The sequence below is a fragment of the Nymphaea colorata genome, chromosome 3, assembly GCF_008831285.2.
Source record: "Nymphaea colorata isolate Beijing-Zhang1983 chromosome 3, ASM883128v2, whole genome shotgun sequence".
NCBI classification, from domain to species: domain Eukaryota; kingdom Viridiplantae; phylum Streptophyta; class Magnoliopsida; order Nymphaeales; family Nymphaeaceae; genus Nymphaea; species Nymphaea colorata.
The window spans coordinates 27,175,441-27,186,097 of NC_045140.1; the positions used below are offsets into that span (position 1 = coordinate 27,175,441).

The 10,657-nt window shown below is 40.8% G+C and overlaps 1 protein-coding gene across 3 annotated transcripts; it reads left to right on the forward strand.

Moving 5' to 3' along the window:
* Nucleotides 1-2,095: 2,095 nt before the first annotated feature.
* On the forward strand, nt 2,096-10,157 carry LOC116250683 (homeotic protein knotted-1-like). Of its 3 annotated transcripts, none has more exons than XM_050077079.1 (6): nt 2,096-2,161; nt 2,335-3,642; nt 3,734-3,856; nt 3,995-4,130; nt 8,710-8,963; nt 9,407-10,157. In XM_050077079.1, the coding sequence occupies exons 2-6, from the start codon at nt 3,232-3,234 to the stop codon at nt 9,608-9,610; spliced, it is 1,128 nt and encodes a 375-aa protein (XP_049933036.1). In that variant the 5' UTR covers nt 2,096-2,161; nt 2,335-3,231; the 3' UTR covers nt 9,611-10,157. The 3 variants fall into 3 exon arrangements, with proteins under 3 accessions (XP_049933036.1, XP_049933037.1, XP_049933038.1); XM_050077080.1 differs by lacking the exon at nt 2,096-2,161 and having other exon boundaries at nt 2,335-2,468; nt 2,558-3,642; XM_050077081.1 differs by lacking the exon at nt 2,096-2,161 and having other exon boundaries at nt 2,340-2,468; nt 2,575-3,642.
* The last annotated feature ends 500 nt before the right edge of the window (nt 10,158-10,657 follow it).

Consider the following 10,657-nt stretch of genomic DNA (forward strand, 5'->3'; position numbering starts at 1 on the left):
AATTTAATACCGGAATCATGTCACTTCCAAAGCTCTTTTATTTATTGTTTGCTTTCAATCCTCCAAATCGAGAGAGAGAGAGAGAGAAAGATATGATAAAGTTTTTCATTTACAAAAGAAACGTGATACCTATTGCCCGCTAGACTTGTGTTCAGTGCGCTACAGAGAGAGAGAGAGATAGAGAGATATGATGAAAGTTTACATATTTACAAAGGAAACGTGATACCCTACTTGGGAATTAAAGTTTATGCTGCAAGTAGGTTGGATTTTGGTATGGGGCTGTGTAGAGGGAGAGGGTTAAGTTCCAAGCCTTCAAGATGGCAGTGCGGTACAGGTGCTCAACAGATGAAAGCACTCCAAGTTTTGGCTCACAACAGAAAAAAACACAAAAGTCGGACTATGATTACTAGTGTGACAGCCACAGCTAGCCTTATTATAAGAGACTGTCCCGCATGCTTTTGGACCGGATCTCCGAAGTTTAGCGGCGTTGCTGCCCACTCATCTGTACCCTTTCTAAGATTAACTAATTAAATTTAGTAAGGTCCACGATTTGCACCATCTATGCAAAGTCTGAGACGAAGGTGGATCGTCACTTTTTCGGTGAAATTTGACTGCATCTCATCATTTTTTCCCTTTCTTTTGTCCCTTTATAAAGTTACCAACTCTGCTGCTTTTTTGATTTGATTGCTGCACCATTATACACAACAGAACTTATCTCTGCCATCCTTTCAGCCAAGAAGGCGCTGATTCATGACAGCTGTTTTGGGCTCCCACTGGTTTTCTTTGGCGTAGAACTTGACTAGAAATTATTGATGCATCGATTTATCATATTCAGAGAGCATAGTGAAGTATAGTTATGAAAGGAACCCCCCATGGAAGGGGCCTGGTGATAGAGAAATATCATCCGCACAAAAGGAAGGAGCAGGACATAAAAGAGACAACAAACAATGGAGTGTCTGCTTCGTCTCAGGTTTTGTTCACCTCTCAGCAACGATTTTTATAGTACAAATACAGAGAAGCCGGGTTCTAACTCTCTTAACAGTGGAACCACAGGCGTAACTCATGGGATGGTCGACCATGCAGTCGACATCCATGTGATCCGCAGCACAGCTAGTTCTTGTCCCACCAATGGTAATGATCGTCCGAATCTCCATCTGAAATCACTCCCCCAAGGTTATTCAATATAATATGCTAAACTGAAGGAAGCACTAAAATATTGCACCAATAAACAGAAAATAATCGATTAAAAGAGAGATGTAGAAAACAAAAGAATGTTTCATTAATATAACATTGCAGTAGCGCCACAACATGATCAATGTATAATACTTGGTGAGATAATTAGTGATGGGGCCCTCTAGCAGGAAATGGGCGTCTAGCTTTTAGAGTTTTGTGTCTCAATAAAGAAGATTCGGGGAGTCTAATATATAAAACATTCGATCTTCCACAACCGATGGTGACAGCAGTGTTAGGAACACGATTAAGTCGACGATTCTCCTCCATTTTTTCCTACATCTGTCGACTATATAACTATCAGTTAATACCAAACACTAGCACCTGATCAAAAACTTAATTATTGTGGAGAGGAAAAGAAGCCAGATACTGAGAGCCAAATAGAAAGAGAGAGGGATCGAACTGAACCCCAAAATCCTGGATTGATGTCTTGAGGACAACTTAGAACACGTGTCGCAGATGGGTCCATTCTTTCCATAAAGCAGATTAGTTAATGGGGAGGGGAAAAGGCGTATTGGGGAAAAGGAGGGAAGAAGACGGGGGAGAATTGGGGCAGAATAACAAGTGGTTGATCTTCGCAGAGACTGCAGTCAGAAGGAGACATGCTGTGGGTCCCGAAGAGAGCGCGGGAGACGCGGGGGTTCTCTGTAATGCAGCGGGGCAGCGGGCCTTCCATGTCAGGAGAAAAAGAAAAAACCCCTCCTGTGAACCCAGCCTGTTGGTCTCTCTCTCTCTCTCTCTCTCTCTACACGTGAGCAACATGCCCATCTAAACAAAATTATTAGTGAGCAACTCATCCCCAGTAATCTCTGTTAGCAGAATTGTTTCTGGCTTTTTCTGTTGCACAATTACCTTGCCCAAAAAGTAAACCCCATCACTCCTTTCTCTCTCTCTCCCTCTCTCTCCCTCTCGTGTGCTTTTTTTTCTAAAGGTGGGAGTATCCTTTCATCGTTTTCTCTATTGGAAATTTCGAATAATATTTTAGTTTTCATGACTGTTTTCTCCTTCATCTTGTTTGAAATGGAAAGCACAAGGGAATTTTTCAGTTTCTACTCTTCTCCTTGTCTTATCTATTATTGGTTGTCATTCGGGGCTAATGAACAGGTAGTTGCTAGAGGCAGGCGAATAATAAATGCCATTAAGCATAGAAGGGAAGGATGCTCGGCTTTTGGGCCTATCGCCTTTGCGAGTGATCTAATCGGCGGCTGCTTCGTAGATCATGTGGAGTTGCTACAAAGGTGGGTAGGTTTTCCTTTGGTATCAGTGTCTTGCATACTGTAGTCATTACCATCGCTTTCTGGTTGTCTATCTGAGAGAAACTTGGCAGATTTTTATGAAGATTAGGTACCTCACTGCCACTGACTGCCATGATTCATAAGCAAGTTGTTGAAGATGGTAAAGGTTAAAATTAACGAAGGGGGGATGATTTTAATGGCCAAGAAGGAAGAAACAAGCTGGACAAAGAGATAAAAGAAGGAGAAATACAATGAATAAACAAAGAGGGGAGAGACTAGTGTGCGCGTGGAAGCAGACCATGGTGTCTCCACCAGACCAGAGGCTCCACCGCCACTGCAAGCACCACTGCTTAGGGTTCTTCACATCTTCATTGCAGATACAGTCGCACACAGATCCCAGTCATCGATGACAGCTGAATGAAATTTATTGGATTTGACATGCAACAAAGGGAGTCTATGCCACGCTATATACAGACTAGAGTACCACTGCAACCCAACTTTCAATCCTAGGCTTCAACCTGCTTCCTACCCAAGTCCCATCCACAGAAATAATTGAAGAGAAAAAGCGAGGGTGGGAGCTAGAGAAGCAGCGTGAGCGTTAGCAGACACCACAAACGCCACCACCTTCACCAATCATCATCATCATTTATTAGGAAGAACAACAGCCCCTGGTGAAGAACAGTAGTACCCTCGGTGGGAGAAAGGAATAGTCTTTGAGAAAATAAAGGTCCATACTCCATAGTTTTAGGTTTCGATTTACTGTAAAATGGATCATCATTTCCATAGCAGCATGTTTCCAACCGCTGCAAATTCATTGTTCGGCAGCAGAAACAGCACGGGATGCCAACATGGATCGTCAGAGGGGCCGGGCACAAGTACCATGATGGCTCTTATAAAAGAAGAGCAGCACCGGCACCAGCACCAGCACCAGCAGGGGGGCATCCATGCTCCCGCTGTTCCCTTGTTCCATCCCCACGCTACCACCTTCAGTAACTACTATCCTGGAAGTCAACAAGAGATGGCGAGAAGGCAGGAAGGAGATCATGAACGTCATGAAAGATCTGGGGACCTTCGTCAAGGAACGAGCAACGGTAGAGATATAGAAGCCATCAAGGCGAAAATCATTGCACATCCTCAATACTCTAGCTTGTTGGAAGCCTACATGGATTGCCAGAAGGTTAATATCAGCGCGGCTTTCTCCTCCCTTGTATCAGATCTTTCAAAACTTCTAAATCCTGTCAAATATTTTTTGTGTTTGTTGTGTGCAGATTGGTGCTCCGCCGGAAGTTGTCGACAGACTAAGTGCCATCAGCCAAGAATTTGAGCAAAGGCACCGGTCATCAATTAGAGAAGCCATCTCTGGAAGTGATCCAGAGCTCGATCAATTCATGGTAACTTTTTTGGCTATTGATCTCCGTTTTATGCGCTTGATTTTCTGGCTTCTTTCTGGGGACCCCCAGATCTACAGATTTTTCTTCATGGGTAGGCCTTTTTACTCTCTCCCTCCCTCTCTCCTGTCACGAGCACAGGATGCCTACTATGACGTCCTTGTGAAATACCGGGAAGAACTGAGTAGGCCGCTGCAGGAAGCGATGCAGTTTGTGAGGAGCGTAGAGTCGCAGCTCAGTTCATTAAGTGATGGATCAGTGCAAGTTTTCTCTTTAGGTAATGTTGACCATCTCTCTTCCCTCTTCCTGGTTTCCAACATGAAATGAGCAGGAGAAAAAAGTAACGCCCACTAGGCGTCCACACAATCCGAGCAAAATAGTTTTTTAATTCGAAGAAAAAGTAGACATCTGCAGCTCAAATCCTTCACTATCCCCGATGTCGGGGGCAGCTTAAATTTAAGTTTAATTATATAAAGGGACAAGACATGAAGTTCATTCTTTTCAAGTTAACATCTATTGCGTCTCACCGAAAATCTCTTTCCCGAGGGAATGAAAAATTTCTTTACTGAGTATAATATACGTGGTTTCTTCCTCTAGTGAATCACCTTGCCTCAACCCCGTAAAAGAGGCTTTTTTGCCGCCTCTTTTCTGTCGTTCTCTACTCTAATTTCCATTGGCAAACTAAGAACAAACAAGAGTTTCTCATAATACAGGTTATACTGGGCATGGCTTTAGCTTTTAGGCCCTGCGCAGGTCCTTCCGCACAACAATTGGTCTCTGCTTTTAGCGTGACAAGACTTGAGGTTTTAATTTTTCGAGATGGCAATGGATATTGGAGAGAGAGAGAGAGAGAGGGAGCCGTTTACGATATTTATCGTAAATGGGCAGCATTAGCTTTACTTGGCCGTGACCTGCGACTCCGTTTCTCCTTCTCTTTCTCCCGTTGGCGTCACATTCTGGAACTGACAAGACATAAGGTTTTCACCTTGTCATGATCATATATCGTGAAGGAGAGAGAGAGAGGCATGGCTGCATCTTGTTGCAGTTAATGTGCATATATATATATATTATTTTCAATGGAGAGCATCGGATGCGTTTGGAGTCATTCGTACTCAGGTTGTGAGTACCACAGCGTCAGGGCCTGTTGGAAGCACGATGGTGGTCGTTTCCAAGGGTTTAGGGCTTTTGCTTAGAGCTTAGATTGGTGAGTGAACAGAAGGGACGCCATCGTCGGTCTTGTGCGTATTATATTCGAGATCTTTGAATCTGTCTTAGAATCGAATGGACTGTGCGCGTGCGTGTGCGCACGTTTGAATCATAATTTATGGTGTTTAAATTTTAAAGTACGATATGCTTATGCTTCGTTGCGTTTTTTCAGACGGTATTTCTTGTAATCGATGAGTCTGGGAGTTTGGTGATCAGCCTTGTAATATTTTATGCAAATAACTAAATCGAGGAAAAAGTGTCTATGCCATAGCGGAGGGCTTCTTCATGCCTGGATCTACTTTCATTATTTATTTATTGTTCTATATCTTGTTTTGAAATGACATGCACGTGCCAAACACAGACATGACATCTTTTCTTGAGATAAGCTTTGTTGGTCGATTACTTGGACGTACGTACTTAGACATCTATTTTTCAAACCATTTTTTTTCATCCTGGGGGTGATTATTGCGTTTCAGCTTTCAAGCATGTAAATAGTCTGATGTAGATTTTTGTGGTTCTATGGGAGAGTATAAGGATGCGCTGGAAGTAGCTGGATTTTGCTGAATCGTGAGAACCTTCTAAAGAAAATGATCAAAATTTCTCCTAGATTTTATTTCCCTTCGGTGGATTTCTGTTTGTATCTCTCATGCAAAATATTCTCATGCAAATAAAGGGAGTAGAAATGTAAAACTGCCGTTTCGCTTGTTTATCTTGATTTATCTTCTTGTTCTAAGCCTTTTCATTGTTCTTTGGATTTATGCGGTCGATGCACGTAAGTTCTGAAACAGAATGATCAGACATAGTTTAAGCTGGTTATTTCCAGCTTCTAAATATGTCAAATCTTGAAAATCTCGAAAACCACCATTAAACAACCAACTTGTCGGTGGTTTTTACTCAGAATCTTCAAGCAGTAATACAATAGTTATTTGTAGAAGTCCGTTTTCGAATTCTCTTGATATCCTAAACCTACTGTTTATCTATCCAGTCAAGGTAACTCAACTCCAGTACGATACCCACCCAAGTCTCGTGTTTATCACTGAACACTGTTACCATATTGATGCTTATCCTGTGCCCATGTGACCATTTAGACTCGGGCAAATCTTGGCCAAGAGCAATGCGTTCCTATAACAATCTCAGTCACAAGCCAATCATGGTGCTGATTTCTCTCTGATTAGATGTGTCGACGATCGTCTTAATTTTTCTGTAGAAATATTTGATCATTTTCACTTATTATAGCGATTTGCAGTCATGTATCTTGTCTGATTTTGCAATGCCCCATATAAAAGAAGTGTGATTTGTTACTCTATGCTAGAAAATACATGGCACGGCAATATTTTTCAAACTTAGACAAACATTGGTGCATAGATGTGTTTAATTGGGTGCCTTTCTGCATGTGTTTGTGTGTGCCGTCATGCTGGTGCAAACATATTATCAGCTTTTATCTTAATGAAATCAATTGAAGATCATCTTAAGCGCACGTTCATAATGATCACGTACCAATTCACACTTAATTTATCCAAAAAAGCATTTTGAATATCACGTTATATAAAGATCTGTAATCAATTAGTATGTGTTTGATAAACATGAAGAAAAAATGTAAACTTCAAGTGCATAATGAAGGTAAAGGCCATAAGAAGGGAAGTCAACAGGGAGATGATGTTAACTATCTATGCTACGGGTGTGAACACGAATGAATGATGTGAACACTCCGATCATCCATAAAAAATGCTTGGTGTGAACACGAAGGACCTTTTTTATTCATGATGTTGTGGCCAGTCTCCTAACGTCTTGTTGCAGGCTGTACATGCCAAATCTCCATTTTGGCTTAAATGGTTTCCCTTACTCCTGGTTTGTATGTACAAGAACCTTGAAAAGTTGTGTTTTACCTAACTTCCATTCTGTTGCACAGGATTGTTATTGTAGATCTTTGATTAATAGACATGAGCTAGATGCACGGAAACTTTTGTTTTTATGCTTTTCTCTATCCGACTTCTGCTCATGGTGGTGGAAGGTTAAGCTCTAGTCCAGGTTCTTGGATTTCCATCCGGTTATTCAACACTATGTAGTTTAATTTCTTCAATGTGCTTATTTCAGTTTATTTGGGACCGATTGTACGTCAATCCAATTCTATCTTTTGTTTCTGTCTTACTGTGCAACAAGGATATGTTTATGGCTGGGCAGTTAATTAGGAGAAGTATAGGAGGTGAATATAATGTAATTGTTAGCAATATTTTGGACCTTTATTGTTCTGGGCTGATTTAGTACCAATTTCAACCCACCTCTGGACTCTATTGTTGCTTCAGCCTCTTACCTTGCTTATTTATCACTTGACAATACGAAAATCAAGATAGATGTAAATATGGGCATGTACTGCTCTACTCGAAAAGGCCAACTGTTGCTGAACAGGCGATAAGTGTGCTCTTTGTTGGTCCTATTGTGGGTAAATCGCAGTCCTTTCTATGGTTGCCAAGAGATAGAAACAGTTAATGTGTTCAATATTATATATTGTGGAACTGTGTGCTGGCTTTCTCATAATGGCTGAGGATACGGGCAATAAGAATGCTTCGTTTTGCACAATATGATTAACCGTGCGTCACATGACACTTGCATTTTTGAATGTAGTGGGATCTTCAAATCACTAACTTTTTTACACTTTACTGAGGAAATTAATGTTCACATCTTTTCATGAATGAAGCAGATGGTAAGTTATTAATGTGGACCTCTTTTATACACTGCTAGTACAAGTAGTAATTAGCATTGTTTTTACAATACAAATATATTTTCGTCCGGAGATTTTACTTGACCATAATTATTACCGAACAAAATAGAGTCAATAATGATTCATTAGACCCGAACTCTTAGTACTTGGCTTCAGGTGCGTCTGCTTGACGTTGTGATGATCCTCGGTATCTGGTAGGGGTGATCTTCATCCGACCATTTTATTTTCTTTTCTCCAAGAACTTGTTTGTCAATGTTGTCCTTTTGTATTAATATTCAGAAATGTTGTAAGTTATTTTTTTATCCATTAGAGGATCACACGTGAGTCCCTTGGCGTTCCTGTATATGAAAGTCTAGTCTGAAGTAAATCAACTATTCTGTCATCAACTTGTTTGGATTTTGAATATGTTTTGGGACTCTCTGCTGGTATGAAGCTTTATGTTTCTTTCTCTGGTACTTTTTAACATAAAAAACTATTTGATAAATGCTTGTATATTGGAGTATCAGAATCAACTGTGTGCTAGATCTTCTCTTTGTCCCATTTCAAACTGGAAAAGTCAGGGAATCTGCAGGACGACTAACAGTAAGAAATTGGAACAACAGTAGCCACTTGGAACTATCTCATGCAGAAGAACTGCTTGGTGGCTTAGGAATGTTTTTTGGTGTCTTGGAAGAATCAGAAATGAGAAAAGAATAGCCTCTCATTCTGTGTCATAAACATTTTCTCGAAGAACTATAGTTTATATACTTGCAGTTATAACCTTCTGTGTATTTGTAGCACCAGAAGGGTTTGCTGGTTGTCGTTCATAATGCTTCATTACATTTATTATTCCTCATCCCTCGGTTTGGGGCTTCAATTTAAGCAAAATGCAGAAGAAACCCAGTGATTTTGTTCCAATATTCTTATTTTTTAATCATGAAGTGATTCTCAGATGACAAAGTTGAGGGAGCTGGATCATCAGAAGAAGATCAAGGTGGTAGTGGAGGAGAAACCGAACTTCATGAAGTTGATCCTCGGGCAGAGGAAAGTGAACTCAAGCAACGATTATTGAGGAAGTATAGTGGATATTTGGGAAGCCTCAAACAGGAGCTCTCCAAGAAGAAGAAGAAAGGGAAACTCCCCAAAGAAGCAAGGCAGAAACTCTTGAACTGGTGGGAAGTGCATTACAAATGGCCATATCCATCGGTATGCATGGCTGCCAACCTTCTTCTTAAACAAATTCATGCACATGCATATGCTTTAAGAACCTCTCTCTCTCTCTCTCTCTCTATATGATGGGTAGCACAACTGGTCAAGCTGTCTAGCCTGTCTATGAGGGATGCTACTGTAAGGGGCCAAATGGACCAGTCGTGTCCCTCCCTCCCTCCCTCTCTCTCTCTCTCTCTCTCTCTCTCTCTCTCTCTCTCTCTTTCTCTCTCTCTCTCTCTCTCTCTCTCTCTATATATATATATATATATATATATATATATATATATATATATATATATATATATATATATATATATATATATATATATCGTGTTTACCCTCATATAATATACACATCACAAGCACCGCATGGGAGCTTGTTAAAGATAATTATTTTGGCTTCTGGCAAAATAATCTTTAGCAGCTATGACATTTAACAGGAGTCGGAAAAGGTGGCATTAGCTGAATCCACAGGGCTAGACCAGAAGCAGATCAATAACTGGTTCATAAATCAGCGGAAACGGCACTGGAAACCCTCAGATGACATGCAGTTTGTAGTGATGGATGGTCATCATCCCCACAGTACAGCCTTCTACTTTGACAATCACTTTATGGGTGATCCTCCATTTCGCTTTGGTCCTTAAACTACGAGCTCGCTGCATTGACAAAGTCTCCGGCGAAGAATAACACTCAAGAAGCGAAGTAGCTAGAATCATTATCTTGATAGCTTGGCAGATGTAACTTATTATGAACACACCTACCGTGATTCACTTCTGTCTAGCTCTATATATGTTATCCTTCGCGCTCTCTGGCCTTGCATCTGCTGATGAATCGAGTAAGTGAATTTTGATCTGCTTGAGTTACATGCTGTCATTCCTAGGTCTTTTGTATACACCCAGCAGAGATCTCTTGCCCCGCAGAACTCCATGCCCTGGGTCTGGCAATGTTTGCCTTGAAGTGCTTCTCCGTGCTTTGTGCTCTTTGCTGAGACAGATGCATCATCGATCAATCGTCTGCATTTAATTTCGTAGGGGCTTGCTAAAGCCGTAGTTCAGTACTGTATCTATTTGGGTGCCTACACTGAGTTAGATATATCATTGTAGAATCTTTCAATTTGGACTGAGTTCTGGAAATGTCAATGGTCTGAAGCACTTTGTTATGTCCTAAGATTGAATTTTGCGTTGAACACAACTGTGCCATAAGGCTACTGTATGTCGAAAAGAATCCTAGTGAAACTGAATAAACGTATGGGTTTGTTTCCTCTCTTCCTGGTGAAAAAACTGAGGCCTCTTCAAGGCTCCTGTATGTCGAAGAGAATCCTAGTGAAACTGGACAAATGCATGGGTTTGTTTCTCCTCGTCCTGGTGAAAAATTTGGGGCCTGTTTAGTTACTGCCTAAAGGGTTTTCTTGATGTCATGCTAAGGTTTATGAGTTAAAAAACTATAGATATTTCTTTTTGGTTTTCTACTTTTAGAATTAATATATGCCTAAGAACTTGACTTGTGTTCCGCTCGTGGAGCTTTGGCCTAATTCTTTCTTTTGCTAACAAGCTGCAGTTAAAATCTCTGGTTTCTCTCATTAGTGTTTCAAGAGACGCATCTTGAAGTTCATCCGAAGGCGGTTTCGAAGGAGCAGGTTTCTCTTTCCTTCTAGTATTTAAGTGATTTATGGACTCCAGCCTCGCAAAATT

Coding starts and splice junctions, on each gene's coding strand:
- LOC116250683 (XM_050077079.1), top strand. CDS start 3,232: ATGGATCATCATTTCCATAGCAGCATGTTTCCAACCGCTGCAAATTCA. Junction 3,857..3,994: donor CAGAGCTCGATCAATTCATG/GTAACTTTTTTG, acceptor TCACGAGCACAG/GATGCCTACTATGACGTCCT. Junction 8,964..9,406: donor ACAAATGGCCATATCCATCG/GTATGCATGGCT, acceptor GACATTTAACAG/GAGTCGGAAAAGGTGGCATT.